This window comes from Camelus dromedarius, chromosome 9 (assembly GCF_036321535.1).
Source record: "Camelus dromedarius isolate mCamDro1 chromosome 9, mCamDro1.pat, whole genome shotgun sequence".
In the NCBI taxonomy this organism is placed as follows: Eukaryota; Metazoa; Chordata; class Mammalia; order Artiodactyla; family Camelidae; genus Camelus; species Camelus dromedarius.
The window spans coordinates 24,745,545-24,763,713 of record NC_087444.1 but is presented as its reverse complement, the minus strand read 5'-3'; the positions used below and the strand labels follow the sequence as shown (position 1 = coordinate 24,763,713).

Here is an 18,169-nt window from a genome sequence, read left to right as displayed (position 1 = left end):
GGAGGTAGATACCATCAGCCCCTTTGCAAAATCACCTCGGAAGGGCCTCAGCACGGCTGCTCATTGGCGGGACAATCTGCCGTGTGTGGGACTGTCCTAGGCATCCCAGGCAGGGCCGTGTATCTGGCATCACTGCCCCTAGCCCAATAAACGGGCCCCCAAGTCATGGTGACAAATAAAGATGCTTCCACATGTTTTCCAATACCTCAGGTGGGGAAGGACCCTGCAGCCTAACCCCTGGTGTCTCAGCCTCCCTAATCCTTTTAAACTCTACATGACACCCTACTGGAAAGTCTGCAAAGTGCCAGGGATGCTCTACATTAAGTGATGCAGAGACCAAGCCATTAGACCTCGTGGTGAGTGAGTGGGAAACATTAAAAACGGAACCTTTGTTTGCCCTTTCATTTGCTCTCCAAAATAACAGAGGCAGGGGCGCCAGGAAGTAGACGAAGCTTAGGCTTCAGAGTCTCCCACCCACCAAAGAGCCCATGAGGGTCGGAGTTGTGGAATCACAGGCTCTGGGTGGGAAGCCTTTTAATGCTGGCGTTGCCAGTGAGTCACCTAAAGAGATCTCTCAACGAAAGACCCAGATCTCTGAGGTTCACGTAATTGTTGTGAGTTATCTCTCAGTCTAAGAAACTGAACAGCTTCCGTACCTAACCTGGTATCTGTATGTTTCATACTCTTTTTCTTAAAGAGGACCCCAAATTGTATAAAGCTTAGCCCACAAACCCTGGATCCCGGAACACCCACCACAGCTCATGAAATGTCAGAGGGACTTTGTGCAGAAGCACCTGCCCTTGGGGGCAGATACACGTTCTGACACCCTCTCTCTGTTTTCCAGCCTCTGGACTACGAGATTTCTGCCTTTCACACCCTGCTGATCAAAGTGGAAAACGAGGACCCGCTGGTGCCCGACGTCTCCTATGGCCCCAGCTCCACTGCGACAGTCCACATCACCGTCCTGGATGTCAACGAGGGTCCGGTTTTCTACCCCGACCCCATGATGGTGACCAGGCAGGAGAACATCTCCGTGGGCAGCGTGCTCTTGACTGTGAATGCCACGGACCCCGACTCCCTGCAGCGCCAAACCATCAGGTGGGTGAGCGGCCCTGGGAGGGAGGCGGGTGGGAATTGCTTTTCTCTTTTGGTTGCGGCGGCTGGTTATCAGGATCAAATACCACTAAATTAAACTGGTTAATGATCTGGGTGAGCAGGAGGTACATGTTATAATGAAGTTGGCAGCTGATGGCACCAGGGGACCAGGCTCACTAGGTGGGGATGCTGCCCCGGTCACAGATGGGCCCAGGAGGAAAATGGCTTCAGGGCCAAGTTCCCAAGTGACCAGAGGGGTCTGCTGGTGCTGAGCACAACCAGGAAGGGACAAAGAAAGGAGCCATTGTAGATGGCCCCCTGCCTCTCAGATGCTTAACCTACCTTATCGTTGCCACAACTTTATGGGAGAGGCTTGGATAACTCCACGTACAGATAAAGGTGTTGGGAATTCAGAGAGGTTCAGTAACTTGCTCAAGACTGCCCAACTTAGTAGTGGAGGAATCAGGAGGGAAGCGTTGCAGTACAATCCACAGAGTCCCTGCTCTCTGCAAAGTGGTCTGGGCTCCAAACTGTCAGAAGGGGAAGGAGTAGTTATTGCCTGGTACTTAAAAATGGACCATTGCGGTTGGGTCTTACAGTGATACGAGCAGGCCAAAGGAAGAAGGCTTCAAATTTTTGGTCTTCATTTCTTAAGGCCTGTCCGGTACTTAGAAAGGAGGGATATTCATAATGTGATTTTATTAAGTGATGATTATCGCCGGTACATCTCATGCTAGTGGCGACGAGATGTCCTCATTGGTGCGATGTTTCACAGTAAACACAGCCGCGTGCGGGTCCACATGTGCGCTCGTTGCAGCAAAAAGAAGTTATTCACCCTTCTCTTCCAGAGTCTAATCTTCTTCTCATGTGACCTACAGATAGTCAGGTATTAGATACACTTCCAATACACATGCGTCTAATCTTCCTTATTTAAAACGCCTGAAAGTGTGCCGCCGTTTCCATGTCAGCCGCCGTACCGCGGAGCGAGCCGGCAGGAGTGATTTTCCAACCCCAAAAGGGGATTTATTTTTACAGCAAAATTTTCTGAAATGTCAGATGAACCAGATAAAACTACAAAATAGTATCAAATCCCGTAATAAGGTGAATCTGAATTAGCCGTTCCTTTTGTTTGTTTGTTTTCTCCCTTTTTTTCTTTTCCTGCTCAGTATCTGGCAAAGGAAACATACAATTTAAACATTAAAGAGAAAGCTTTCCTTAAGTGCTTAGATGGGGAAACCTGTCGCTTAACAGACTATATAAGGTAGTTGTACACATTTAGGATGTCTTCAGGGGAGCTTGGCTGTGGTTTTATGCTTCTACAACAGGAGGTGGAAGAGGTGACTCCTGGATGGGCAGGAAATGAACTTAAATGGTGTTGATGTTTCCAAGCTTGAAGCTCTGCCTTTGTTGCGGAACTTGGGATGCACCAGGCATGGAAGTGTTAATGTGATGGGATGGGGCAGAGGCCGGTGTCTGGGGTCTGGGGTCTGGGAGTAGGGGTCCCACTTAGGTGGGACAGACAATGGAAGAGATGGGTCTGTTGGGATTCTTTAAGACCAAATCTGCTTGACCTAGGCAAATGGGGGGATTTGCTGGAAGATTCTGTGAACACTTTATAGAGTTTTTTTTCCACTGGTAACCACTGGTTTTTTTCTCTGTATCTGTGAGTCTGTTTCTGCTTTGCTATGTACATTTATTTTCTTTTTTTTTTTTAGATTCCATATATAAGTGATAACAGAGTATTTGTCTCTGTCTGACTTATTTCACCAAGTGTAATATTCTCTAGGTCCATCCATGTTGTTGCAAATGGCAGAATTCCATTCTGTTTTATGGCTGAGTAGTATTCCTTTATACACACACACACACACACACACACACACACACACACACACACCACGTCTTCTGTATCCATTCATCTGTTGATGGGCGCTTGGGTTCCTCCTGGCTATTGTACATAGTACTGCTATGAACATGGGGGTGCATGTGTATTTTCAGTTAGTGTTTTTGTTTTCTTTGGGTAGATACCCGGGAGTGGAATTGCTGGCTCATATGGTAGTTCTATTTTTAGTTTCTTAAGGCACCTCCAGACTGTTTCCCATAGTGTCTGCACCAATTTACATTTCCACCAACAGTGTACAAGGGGTTCCCTTTTCTCCATATCCTCACCAACATTTGTTATTCGTGGTCTTTTTGATTATGGCCGTTCTGGCCGGTGTGAGGTGATACCTCATTGTGGTTTTGATACCCACTTCCCCGATAATTAGCAATGTTGGGTCACTTACAGAATTGAGGAGTACGTTTGGAAGCTGGCTGAGATAGCATGGGGACTAGGGTGCTGTTGAGTCCCTAGGTAATGGGACCCGATGGCGGGCACTTCAGGACCTCCTGGGGAGAATGAGCCACCTCCAGCCATTGTCCACTCTTGTCACTGGGCTCACAGTTCACCTGCCCAGGGGTGAGTCTGCTTTGCCTGAGCTGGAACCATGTGCCCCCAACTCAGGGCATCTTAACAACAGAGGTGATGCTCCCAGATGTGTCTGCCAACCGTGGCAGGCAGCCAACTGAGAAGACGGAAGGAAATTCCATCTGGCAAATGAAGTGTGGTGCTCGGAGGAGGGCAACAGGCCCCGGAAAGCAGCCCCAGCAAACCAAGTTAGGGGACAGGATTCCAGCCTGGGCAGGGAGCAGGTGACTGGGGGAAGCCAAAGGACATCAAGGCCAGGACCTGCACCCTAGAGAACAAAGACCGGTTACTGGAACAGGGATATGATGGTTCCCATTCCATCTCGGGTAGAGCCACTGGCGCCCACGGTGAGAGGAGATCAGAGAAAACAATCTGTAAATTACTAGAAGTGAGACTCGCGGTAAACAGCAGGAATGTAGAAAGCCCTGAAGAGCTTCCTGCTTCTACAGTTTGGTCAGCACAGGTGTGACCCTCAGTCACAAGTGGCCAGGACCCATCTCAGAGTGACTTTTGCCAAGAATCATAAACTGGCATATGAAATTGAAGAATTGGTGGGGACCTGGGCACCTGGCATGGGAATTCGGGTGCTCAGCACTGACTGGACCTCTGATCCCTTCCCTCTCCCCTTCCGTCCACCCTTCCCTCCTGGCGCTGATTCTGGGCTCATCAAAGGCAGAGATGACATCACTGACAGGTTGAGCTCTTGTCACAGGAACTCTTCGGGGAGAAAAGGCTCATTAATTATTTGCCTCCTTTGATCCTGTACGCGAGAAGCACCGTCCCCTGGGGCTGTGTGTGAGGAGCGTGAACAAGGCCGCGGGGAGGGGCCAGGCTGGGACATGGCTTTCCAATAATCTGCGCTTGGCTCCCCAGAATTCTCAGAAAGGCACGGTGACCTTGTAAGTGTTGCTGTTGTTGTTGTTGCTGTTGTTATCTTCTTAATGATTCTTCAGGGAAGAGCGTTGGAAGAGGGAAGAGCTTTATGCCAAGAACCCCTATCTTACTCTCAAGGAGAACTCTGAGTTTAGCTGACAAAGGCATATGCAAAAAGATGCTGCCTGGGTCGTCTGCCCCTGGTGGTCCTGAATCCTGGCGGTAGTGCATCCCTGGGCTCTGTAGTCATGTAGGTTATGCTGGGCATCCCTGTCTGTGTGCACGACTCCGTACATGTCCAAGCGTCATCCTCTCTGTGTCCCTCTCTGTACCGATTACTCTTGGTATATCCTCAGTCTGTCCATTTCTTCCTTGCCTCCCTCTCTGTCTCCCTCTGCCCTTCCTCCCTACCCATCACCATCTCTGTTCACATTTTCCCTGGCCTATGTGTCCATCTCTCTCTCATAGCAGTCTCTTCTTTTCTGTCTGTCTCTGTTCCTCTCTCCCTTTCTCTCCATCCTTCCCACTCCTCTCCTCTCTTCTCTTTCCTCCTCCTCCTCCTTCTTCCTCCCCCTCCATCACCTTCCCCCCTCCTCCTCTTCTTTCTCTTTCTCTCTGTTTCTGTCTCTCTCTCCCTACTCCACCATCTCCATCAATATTTCACCCCAAGAGACAGAGAGCTGTGTCTCAGCCCCAACAACCCCGTTTCATCTCAGATGACTAACCAGGCACTCAAGACGTTTTCGCACAGTGGGAGATGCTCTGCCCTACCGAGATCCTGACAGCCTGATCCAGGTCCTGCCCCAACCTCAACAGGCACTTTGGCCTCCGCCCTGAGAGTGGGCTCCTTCCCTGGCCAAAACAGGAGCCCTCCTCCCCACCCCCAACTCCCAGACAAGCTAGGAACTCACTTCTAGCTAATTTCTGGTCCCGTCTCCTGTGATGGAAAGCACGTCTCAGGCACAGGGATTCCACTGCTGCCACTGCTGTCCACCCTTTTATCTCACCAGGGAATGTTAAATTCAGTGAATGGCGCCTTGATCTCTGAGAAGCCTGTAACTCTAAAGACAGGAGGTGTCCAGGCATCAGAGTGAATTTTCTCACTAAAAAGCCTGAGTTATTTAAACTTGTTAAAAAGCCTATCACATTGTGCTCTTAGCCAAATCAAAACGGACAGCAGTGGGCTAGGGACAGATGAAATTCTTCTCTTTAATGACTTGTATCTTCTTATCCTTATTATAAAGTTAAGACAGTTCATGGAGGAAACTTTTGAAAAGGCAGTTGGAATAAAGAAGGTAATAAAAAAATCTGTAATCATCCCACTAAAGGAAATCCCCCTTTTAACAGCTTGGGTATATATCTCTAGTCACATGTATGAGTACTTCCTTTTTTTTTTTTTTTTTTTTTGAAAATTGGCTCACATCATCCATTTTGTTTCAGAACCTGCCATTTTTACTTCCCAATAGATGGTGAACAGCTTTCATGTCAATAAATAACCACTATTTTTAATTACCAACTAGTACATACTCTACCATTCTATACAAAGATATACTCATTTATTTATTCATTCCTTTGTTGTTGGATATTTAGACTGTTTCCAAACTTATGCAATTCTATTTTAAAAGGTCAGTGGGCATGCTTGTAGCTAAATTGTTTAATGCATCATTAATTTTCTGAAAATTTTTCTGAAAACTCTTAGCAAAAGTGTTGACGCTGTTAATGCTTTGGTCATATGAAGAATTCTTTGTTTTTTATACCTAGCAATCATATTTAGATTTTCCCTGATGATTTGAATTGATGATTAGAAAGTTTCTCTGCTCCAGGAGCATAGAAATGTTGTAAAACAAAGTGGGTTCTGACAGCCTGTCCTCTCCACATACAGTGACAACGAGGGTAGAGCCTTGTTGAGCCTTTCAAGGTAGAGCCTGCCTCCACGTATGCAAGACAGGAACCTGGCATTTCTCAATAACATTTTAGTGTCTCTAATGAGGGGTGGGCTTGTGCAACTGAACTTGTTGGCTCATTATGGTCAGAACGAGCAGCTCGATGATAATCATGCTAAAATGGAAATCTCTGCATTTGCCCAGCATTCCCCAGCAGTGAAAGGAGAAACAGGGACTAATCGTTGCATCCAATCTGTTGCTTTGGTTACTCTGGGGAGGCAGACAGCAGCTCAATCATTTTGAATGGCCTGAGAGGACTTATTTCATTCTCTGAACAATCAGGGTATTTCTATTGAGGCAACCAAGTAGCAATTCCTATTCCGAACATTTTTCAGACAGAACTCATCCAAGGTCTGGAGTAAACAACTCTGCAGCAGAGACTTCTGCCCACACATTGAATACATAAGATATGCATTGAGGAAAAATATTGTCCCTACCCGTGTAAAATTACCTACTACTGCTCAACATTTTTTTGGAAAGAATCATTCGTCCTGGGAGCCCCACAAGCATGTGTCCAGCAGCACTGTGTCTGTAAGGATTAAGTTTGGCTGAAGATAAAAGAAAAATTCAGAAATGACACTGGCTCAGAGAAAATAGAAGTTTATGTATTTTTTTTCTCACATAAAATAAGTGTAGAGCTTTAATGACAGTCCAGGGCTGGGATGGTGGTTCCACAAAGCTGTCAGGGGCCCAAGTTCCTTCCTGCTCATCACCCTCTTCCTCATGGATTGTTATGGTTGCTAGTGCCCCAGCCTTCACATCTGCATTCCAGACTGTAGGATGGGAGAAAGCGGAAGAAGAAGGGAGCCTACTATCTTCTAAGGAGACTTATAGGAAGTCATCCACATTTTATTGAAATCTGATTGACCACAATTATTCACATGGCCACACCTGGCTGCAAGAAATACTAGGAAAGATGACCATTTAGCTGGGAAGCAGCCAGCTTTTAAAACTGGGATTCTTACTAAGGAAGAAAGGAGGAGTGGGTATTGTGAGGTAACTAGAAGTTTCTGCCATTAACAGATTTGGGGATTGAACCTATCTATGTAATAAAAAAAACTACAGGGTATATTTTAAAATATGAAAACATGCTATGAAATAACATTTCTACACAATCAGAATAGTAGATAATTGTATTGCCAAAGACAACTGCTTGAAAAAAAGCACAAGGAGTGTAGTTTTCCATTCATTCCTTTACTGAGTTCATTTACTGGTGTTTATTTAGAACCTGCTATGGGCCTGATACTGCTGGGTGCTATGTATTCATTTGTGAAACAAGTGGTCTCTGCCTGCAGCCTCCAGGGAGCTTAGAGTATTTGCTGCAAACAAAGATGCCCCAGGAAAGAAGGGAGAAGGAGGGAGGGAGGGCAAGGAAGGAGGGAAAGAACTAAATTGTTTCCCTGGGAAGTGGGAACCAGGAGTCCCCATCTAAGGAGAAAAAGCCAAGCAACAGAAATTGCTTCTTTCCAAGCATCATTCTGGTCTCGCTTGTCAACAGATTCCCGAATTCCCCAGAAACCTCGTTTTCCCCATGCCTTTGAGCAGGTCTCTGTCTCCTGGCAGTTGGGTGCCAGACCAAACGAGGCAAAGATTTCTGAGACCCTCTGGACACATGTCTGTTGCTAGTACTCTGACTGAGATGCCTAACATTTTTATAGAAAAGTTTACCAAAAACACTGCCAAAGTCTTATTTCATTCTCACAACCACCCTGCAAGTGAGAAACGGTGTCTCCCTCTTTGCTGATGACGAGAGCATAACCTCTCTGAGCCTTGGTTCATGGAAGGAAAACACATGAAGGAGGTGACTTCCTGGTGTTTCGTGCGCCACCACCTCGCCCATCCTCATGTGTCCTTCCAATGCTGATTTGGGCATCACCTCCACAGGGGGCCACCCTGACCTTCAGCCTCCACTCACAGGGCTTTCTGAACATCTAGTGAACATCACACTTTACTGTTATCTTTGACTTAATTGTCCATCTTCCACTAAAGCTCAGGCTCTGTGAGGGTATAAGCGTCATGTTTGTCTCTGTCCTTAATGAAGCACCATGGCCTTATCAGTACCGCACAGTTAATTAAGCCCTTCAGGCCCAGCACCAAGACCTTCAAACTTTCCAGGGGCCTAAAAAATGTCCGGGACCTGAACACATCATCTGCCGTCTCCAAAGTTTGAAAACAGCAAAAAAAAAGAAATTAACAAAGATCAAGTATCCACAGCACCATGACAACTTCAACGGGTTGAAGTTAACATTTGCCAAAATGCCTTTACTTTTGCAAACTTCTGTGGATCTCACCTTGCTGTGCCGTGCAGGCGCTGAGAAGGCACTAGAGAAATCATAGGGGATTATTAGTGAAATAGCCCCAGTAGCCAAATAATTCCAAGAACAAAAGCATAAAAATCAATTCAAAAATTTTACAGGAAAAGAAAACGTATTTTCAATGTGGGTACATTCCAATAGGGTCGATATGACTTTGGAGGGAGGCCACCGTAGACAGAGAAAATTCTTAGAAGCTGAAAGGTCTTGAAACCACCCAGCACTGAGCCTGGCCTATGGAAGTGCTTGGTAAACAGGTATAGCATGGATTTCTGGCAGATGGGGTGGGTTGTCTGAGTGCAGGCATGTTTGTGCATAAACAAACATGGTTTATTGTGGTTACTATTATTTTCCATCTTCAAACATTGACTAATGTCTACCAACCATGGAAACATTTACATGTGGCCTAGTTTTAAACCAATCCCAGGACTTTCTGGGTCAATTACAGTAAGGAGTCATGTCCAACAGCCTGCTCTTCTTCCAAAGCTGTGATACAAATTGAGCCAATTCTTTGAACACAGAATATCTGAATCAGATCCAAATTAGGCCTTCATCTCTCTGAAAACCACTGCCTACTTTTTCCTGATTTCTTTGGGTCTTTTGAAGTCATTTCCTTTTCCCTCCTCCTTTGGACTTGGAAGCTTTTAAGCTCTAAGGTAGAGTCATTCATGGGCTCAAACTGGCACAGAATGCAACGTGCAATGATGAAAATTCAGCCCCAAAAGATTTGTTAAAACACCCAATTTTGGTTTTTGCTGGTCTTCCTGTGAGTCATCAAGCTTTTCACTTTAACACCTCGTTTAATCTAATACTGGAGCCCATTCAAAGGATATCACAAAAAATGATAGGGAATTGAGCAAAAATCATCAGCTGGCTATGGGACATTTTGTTCTGTATCTTTTAAGACCTTTGGAAGCAGATGGCAAAAATCAGTTCACTTAGAAATTCAGATTCTAGAAAAATCTCAAATGAACAGCCTAACATATCACCTAAGAAAATTAGAAAAAGAAGAAGAAACAAAACCTAAAGTCAGCAGAAGGAAAGGAATAATAACAATCAAGGAGGAAATAAAATAGAGATTTAAAAAAAAAATAGGAAAAAAATCAATCAAACCAAGAGCCGGTTTTTTGAAAGAGTAAATAAAATCCACAAACCTCTGGCTAGGATCACCAAGAAGAAAAGAGAGAGGACCCAAATAAAAGAAGAAATGAAAGAGGAGAAATTACAACCTATACTACAGAAATATAAAGAACCATAAGAGAATATTATGAACAATTATATACCAACAAATTGGACAACCTAGAAGAAATGGACAAATTTCTAGAAACATATGGACCACCAAAACTGAGCCAAGAAGAAGTAGATAATTTGAACAGACCAATCGTTAGAAGCGAAGTAGAATCAGCAATAAGAAAAAAAAACCACCTCCCTGCAAATGAAAGTCCAGGACCAGATGGCTTCACTGGGGAATTCTGCCAAATGTACAAAGAAAAACTTACAGTGATCCTTCTCAAACTCTTCCAAAAGATTAAAGAGGAGGGAACACTTCCAAACTCATTCTGTGAAGCCACAATTACCCCAATACCAAAACCGAAGACACTACCAAAAAAGAAAATTACAAGCCAATATCTTTGAGGGATATAGATGCAAAAATTCTCAACAAAAGCAAGCAAAATCCCAACAACACATAGAAAAGATCATATACTACAGTCAAATCAGATTCATCCCAGGGACACAAGGATGGTTCAACCTATGCAAATCAATCAATGTGATGCACCATATCAACAAAAGAAAGGACAAAAACCACATGATCATCTCAATAGAAGCAGAAAAAGCATTTGATAGAAATTAACATCCATTCATGATAAAAACTCTCACCAAAGTGGGTATAGAGGGAACATACCTCAACATAAGAAAATCTGTATATGACAAACACACAGCCACCATAATCCTCAACAGAGAAAAGTTGAAAGCCTTCCTGCTAAAATCTGGAACAAGACAAGGATGCCCACCTTCACCACTTCTATTCAACATACTATTGAAAGTCCTGGCCATAGGAGTCAGACAAGAAAAAGAAATAACAAGGATCCAAATTGGAAGGGAAAAGGTAAAATTGTTACCAAATACAGATGACATGATACTATACATAGAAACCATAAAGACTCCACACTTCTAGAGCTGATAAACAAATTTGGCAAGGGAGCAGTTTACAAGATTAACATACGGAAATTTGTTGCATTTCTTTATGCTAATGATGAAATATCAGAAAAGGAAAGTTAAAAAAAAAAAAAGTCCATTTTAAAATTACATCAAAAAATAGATAAAATACTTAGGAATAAACCTGACCAAAGAGGTGAAAGACTTATATGCTGAGAACTATAAAATATTGATAAAGGAAATTAAAGATGATTTGAAGAAATGGGAAGATATTTCATACTCTTGGATTAGAAGAATTAATATTATGGCCATACTACCCAAAGCAATCTATAAATTTAATGTGGTCCCTATCAAATCACCCAGGACATTTTTCACAGAAATAGAACAAATAATCCTAAAATTTATATGGAATCACAAAAGACCCAGAACTGCCAAAGCAATACTGAAGAAAGAGAATGAAGCTGAAGGCATAACCCTCCCAGACTTCAGACAATATCACAAAGCTACAGTAACTAAAACAGCATGAGGTTGGCACAGAAATAGATATATGGATCAATGGGACAGAATAGAGTGCCCAGAAATAAACCCACACACCCACGGTCAATTAATCTTCAACAAAAGAGGCAAAAATATACAATGGAGAAAAGACAGTCTCTTTGGCAAGTGGTGTTGGAAAAGCTGGAAATAAATGAAGTGAGAACACTCCCTCACACCATGCAAAAATAAACTCAATATGTCTCAGAGTCTTTAACATAAGACAGGACACCATGAATCTCCTAGAACATAAGCAAAACATTCTCTGACAAATCATAGCAATGTTTTTCTAGGTCAGTCTACCAAGGCAGTAGAAATAAAAGCAAAAATAAACAAATGGGACCTAATTAAACTTACAAGCTTTTGCACAGCAAAGGAAATCATAAATAAAAGACAACATAAAGACTGGTAGAAAATATTTGCAAATAATGCACCTGTGAAGGGTTAACTCCCAGAATATACAAGCAGCTCATACAACTCAATAACAACAACAACAACAACAACAAAATCCAATCAAAAAATGGGCGGAAGACCTAAACAGACATCTCTCCAATGAAGACATACAAATAGCCAGTAGACACATGAAAAGATGCTCAATATCACTAATGATCAGAGAAATGCAAATCAAAATAACAATGAGGTATCACCCTACAATGGTCAGAATGGCGATCATTAAAAAGTCCACAAATGATAAATGCTGGAGAAGGTGTGGAGAAAAGGGAACCCTCCTACACTGTTGGTGGAAATGTCATTTGGTGCAGCCACTATGGAAAACAGCATGAAGAATCCTTTAAAAACTAAAAATAGACTTACCATATGACTCAGCAATCCCACTCCTGGGCATATATCCAGACAAAACTCTAATTTAAAGAGATGCATGCACCCCAATGTTTATAACAGCATCATTTACAATAGCCAATACAGGGGAGCAATCTAATTGTCCATTGACAGATAACTGGAAAAGAAGATGTGGTGTGTATATACAATGGAATACTACTCAGCCATAAAAAAGAATGAAATAATGCCATTTGCAGCAACATGGATGGACCTAGAGATTATCATACTAAGTTAAGTAAGTCAGAGAAAGACAAATATCATATGATATCACTTATATGTGAAATCTAAAAAAAATGACACAAATGAACTTATTTACAAAACAGAAACAGACATAGAAAACAAACATATGGCTACCAAAAGGGAAAGGAAGGGAGAGGGATAAATTAGGAGTTTGGGAGTAGCAGATACAAACTACTATATATAAAGTAGATAAACAATCATGTCCTACTGTATAGCACAGGGAACTACCTTCAATATCTTGTAATAACCTATAATGAAAAAGAATATACATATATGTATAACTGAATCACTATGCTATACACCAGAAACTAACACAACATTGTAAACCACCGATATGTCAATTTTTTAAAATATACATGTATAAAAGAAATTCAGATTTTGTCATCACTGTCATTCCCAGGAACACAGAGATTTGAAATGTGTAGTAGTTTACCATTTTTTGGGTGGTGACAGGAGGGTTCCAATTCCTTTTTTGAAAAAAAAAAATTCAAGACTGGATTTAAGAGTTTAATTTGGGGTGACTCCCACCTTTCAAATTTTAATCAGAAGTTGAAGGCCGAATAATAACATTTCTACCTGGGGAAATGAAGACAGGAACCTCCATCCACTAGAATAAATTATTAACACTCCATCTTAATTAAATGTGGTTACTGACCTCAATGTTAGGATTTGGGGTGAGGTCATCTTTGTTTGTTCTTTTTTTTTTTTTTAATGAGTTATTTCTTTCTTGAGTCAACACAGAGCTTGAAATGTAAATGAATTGTTTACAGGGGTGCCTTTGTAATTTTTAATTAAAGTGATGTTCTTCCATGGGAAGTTTATGGCAGCAAGACATTTCATTGCCTTCTCTGCTGTAGAATTTTAATTATTTATGTAAATAGATTAGCACAGCTGACTCTTATTTTTAGCGGTCAGATTTTCTGTTATGAGGATGGCAGTGGGAAACAAAGTTTAATAAATTAAACAACTAAATTTTTAAAGACTTAATAGCTTCAGTGGCTAAAAGTAGAATTATGGCCTTTATAATGATCCAGAGATGGAAGACTTTCATTATTAACCTCAATTAAAGGTGCTCAATTTGGTTAATATGAACCCGCTGACTATTTGGATAAACAGCTGAAAGGTGATTTTACAATTCAACCACCTTTTTAACATCCATCTACATATGGTGTTATATACTAGCCATGGGCCAGACTTTCATTATTGAAAACATGGTTTCGATTTGCTTATATTTTAATATTATTATGATGGTCTCTCTTGGCAGCCTAAGAAATTAATTCTCAGAACCAATAAAGAAAATATTGGCAAATGTTAATATTGTTTCTTGCTCAGTGTCTTCTAAGCTGTTAAATCTCCTTAGCTTTTTTTTTTTTTTTTTTTTTTAGTAAAGGCATTTGAATTAGACGAGGTTTAATTGGTTGCTACAGAAGCTACCAATATAGCATTGATTGAGAAAGCCACGCACTTGAGGACAGCAACAGAAGTCAGTCAAGGAAAATAGCTGATTTATTCTATTATCTCAGTTGGTCTGTCAATCACCAGCCAACAAACACACCTCGGGCAGTCAGGGAGGGCTAATCACGGCATTCGCACTCACACAGGTAACAAAATCGTAGACAGGGAGTCTTCTAACTAATTCAAGAAATGCACTTCATCTCTGCTCCCGGCTTGCTTTCCAAATGAATTGTGAAGCTTTTGTTTTCAAGTGATCAGACTCTAGAGTTCTCCTAATATGTTTAATTCGGGGGTTTCCTTGTGTATTCTAATGGTGTTGGCAGAAATCTCACCAGAAGATCGGACCTTGTGTAGCCAGCTTTTAACAGCCTTGGATCCCGGTGTGAGAGCTGCACATGTGAAATGGGGCCTCTGGATATGGACTCGGGATGGGATAAGCTACCTCTTTAATTGCTGAATCATTGAATTTATTCATTCATTTCTTCATTCCACAAATGTTTAATGAAAACCTACACTACCCAGGCCCTTTTCTAAGGACTGTGACTACAGCAGCAGTAGAAACAGTTAAAAATATCTGTCATCATGGAGATTAGATTCTAGCAGGGGAGAGAGAAAACAAACAGGAAAATAATTTTTTTGAAATAGCATTGTAACTGTATAGCACAGGTAACTATATTCAATATCTTGTAGTAACCTATAATGAAAAGATATATGTATGTATATGTATGCTGTACACCAGAAATTGACACAAAATTGTAAACTGACTATACTTCAGTTTTTAAAAAAAATTGCATGGTAGCAAAGAAAGAACATAGAGAAATCAGTGAGCCCTGACATCTCAATCAACAATTGAAGGAAGCTAAGGGTGAGCCATGCAGCTGTCTGGGGAAGAGTAGCCCAAATGACAGGTACAAAGGCCCTGAGGGAGGGTGGGCAGGCATGTGAGACGCGGGGAGTGGGGGGAGCAGGGTGCTGGTGCGGAGAGGGAGGAATGGGTCGAAAAGGCCAGAGGAGTGTTTTAGAAGAGAGTAGGTGGGGAGGGGTTAAAGGGAAGGGAGAGAGTGGAAGCTGCAGTAATTCAGGTAAGAAATGGGAAAGGTTTGGACTTGGCTGTAGCAGTCTGTAAGAAGCAGGCAAATACTGCAAATGTTTGGAAGGTGATGGCAATGGGATTTGCTAACCATTCATGTGTGTGTTTGTGTGTGTGTGGGTGGGTGGCGGGGGTGAAGGTTGACTCCAAGATTTTTGTCCTAAACAATTGGAAGAACAGAATGGATGTTTATGAAATAGGCAAGCTCACCAGAGAAGTGACTTGGGGGTGGGGAATATCAGGAATGCGGTTTTGATCACACTGAGCTTGAGACGGAGCTGGGGAGCAGGCGGCCCAGCTAGCCAGGAGAGTCCGGGCCAGAGATGAAAGTCAGGGTATCAGCCACATATAGGTGGAATTTAGATGCCTGAGCCTTTGAGATCCCCAAAGAGGTGAGTGAAGGTAGAAAAGAAAGGAGACCAAGGGTGGAGCCCTCAGACATTCTAATGTTCCAAGGAGTGGCCCTCTCGGCATGTTCTACAGGACGTGGCTGCGTGGGAATAACTGAGCCAGGAGTTAAATACAACACAGACTCTCAACTGGGCACCTGGAGCTGAAAGTGGCAGATCCAGAGTCTGTGCACGGCCTGCTTCCTGGGCCCCAGGGTGGTGGGGACACTTGCAGCCAGGAGCTGATCAGCCCTAGGTCAGCCTGGCCTGTCCAGCTCCTTCTCCTCTGCCATCAGCATCTTGTGCTTCCTCCTCTGGTCCACTTTCCTAGCACATTGTGTTGGAATCAGCCTCTTTCTTATGGCCTCGCTGTTGTGCTCACGGATACAACAGAGTAGCTGGCTTTTAGTTTGTCCCAGACACTGTTCTCCCTGCTTTATGTGTATGATAATCACCTCTGATTTCACAACAACCCTGTAAGGAAGGTGCTACAACCGCCCCATTTCACAGGTGAGGACAGTGAGCCTCAGGGAGATTAGAGAACTTACCCAAGTTCACATGGATTCCCACACGGGAAAGGTGATCGCAAGCCAGACCTCTTCCCGCTCCACCCTCTGCCTCCCAAACCAAACTAACGCCAGAGAAGCCCAGCCCCCGCCCCCCACCAGTGTGAGATTGCAAGCGGACCCAAGAGCTTTACTCTACTGGATTTCTACTTTTCATAATAAAATTGTACATTCTTAATTTCTGATTTTAGCTGACAGTCCTGAAACCTCTGACAACTCCTGCCTGTGAATACCACAGCAAACACTGCTGCCGCCCAATTGCCCGTAAGGACCACAGAGAAGTGGCTTGGTCAGAGCTGCCTGGACCAGAGGTTGCAGAAAACCCTGGGGCATGCATGCACCCAGGCACGCTCTCCTCCTCCCACAGAAGGGCTTTCCACTGTCATTGGACAGGGACAGCCTCACCTGCTGGACACCCACCTGCTGCACGATTGCAGTCTAAACATTTTCCTTGGCTGCCTCTGTCTCTGGGCTTTTTCTGTTTAATTCTATCATGCCCACCTCCCTGAGCCTCCTCTTCATGGTTGCTTAGAGAGAATAGCATTCCATCATAAAATCACTTCCTGATGTTGCCAACTTATTAGAGGAGATTAGGACATCTCAACTTTGAAAGATGTGTCCTCTCAATGCATAGGCAGGACACAGCTTTCAACTTTTCAGTCCATCAGGGACTCAGTCTTGTCTCCAGGGGCTGCTTCAGAGGGCTGTCCTACAAATGGACAGGCTCCTGGTCTCACATGGGCTCGCAAAACCAAGTAGTAGAGCCCAGTGGCTCTAGTGGCCCAAAATGCCAGTCTGGTACCCAGCTTCTTGAGCACAAATCTCCATTCATCCATTTTCCAGATGTGTAAGCTTGGGCAGAAATTTCATTTCTCTATACCTTGGTTTCTTCACTTGTAAAATGGGGAAAGTAATACAGGTGATAGAGTTACTGTGAAAAATAAACAGATAATTCAGGAAAAGTGCTTAGAGCACAGTGCCTGGCACATAGTAGGCACTTAACTAACTGATTGTCATTCTCAGCAAAGAGTATAAAACATAGCCATTCTCTGAAGGTGGCTCTTTGAGGAGGGAAGGAGTGTTTTCCTACAATCCATGGTTTTCATGTAAAGCAAGTCTATGGAAACACTTAGTAGGGATGTTAACGGAAGTTAGCCACAGTTCCCAAGAACAGTAATGGGTTTTCACCTTTGCTCCTCAAGAACCCTGCTGGTGGCCCACAAGCCAGGCTGAGGTATCTCACTGCTAAAATCTCATGGTGGCATTTCCTAGGACTGGCTAAAATCCCTGTCCCTGGAAAAATGGAAGGGAGGAGATAGAAGTTTTTAAATATTAAGTTTTACCATCCACCTTGTGCTTGCCTGCAAGCAAGTACTCAGAGATGACAGAGCCAATGGATGCTCAGGTGAACCACTATGAAAGATAAGACTCAAATGACTGCTTTTTGAAGGTTTGCAGCTTGAATTTCTGGTGGACAGGTATGCTTGATTTTGCCATCTTTCTAGATCAAGCATATAACATAGTCATATTTTTTGCTAGTGAAACTGTTCCTAGTTTAGGCATCAGGATTAAATTTAGCAATATTTAAGACACTCTGCAAAGCATATGATGCTGTGCAAATAACACCATGACTCACAGAAACTCTGTGCCCCAAACAAGTTTAGGATCTGGTCGAATGTTTGGAGGTGAGATAAAGCAAGCAGACCATTACCTACGAGCAAAAGAGGACATTACAGTTCAGAACCTCTAATTATCTCCAGTCCAAGAATTGTCAGGATCCATGGCTGCAAGCAACAGAATCAACATCAGCTATATTAAGTGGAATAAAACAAGAATTTACTAGACTGAGATGGGTGATCACAGGTTAGACGGGAGGCCAGAGGATCACCCGGGAAAAAATGAGTGGCCACTGAATAGAAATTAAGAGAGGAGACAATGGTAACTGCATTGGTTCTCAAGCGACACTTCCCTTGCCATGAATGTGAATGCCGCCATCCCCACCCCCACCCTCACATCACTCACTGAGAGAGCATCAGATTTGCTGGAGCTAAGTTGAATGTCCCATGTCACTCCTCCTGCATCCAGGCAAGAATGGGACTAGGCTGCGACCTCCCACCACCAACACTGCACAAAACTGGTCCATCCAAAAGGGAGCCTGAGGTGCTGTGAGAAATGATGGAGGATGACAAACAGCCAGAAATGACAATGTCCGCT

At 43.2% G+C, this 18,169-nt stretch overlaps 1 protein-coding gene across 2 annotated transcripts in view; it reads left to right on the top strand.

The window, feature by feature from the left end:
• CDH13 (cadherin 13) overlaps window positions 1-18,169 on the top strand; it is a 1,287,194-nt gene that overhangs the window by 1,197,562 nt on the left and 71,463 nt on the right. For both annotated transcript variants that reach the window (XM_064488932.1, XM_010980492.3), the window contains one exon: window positions 845-1,098. In XM_064488932.1, coding sequence (XP_064345002.1) covers window positions 845-1,098 — 254 coding nt within the window. The remainder of the gene's footprint in view (window positions 1-844; window positions 1,099-18,169) is intronic.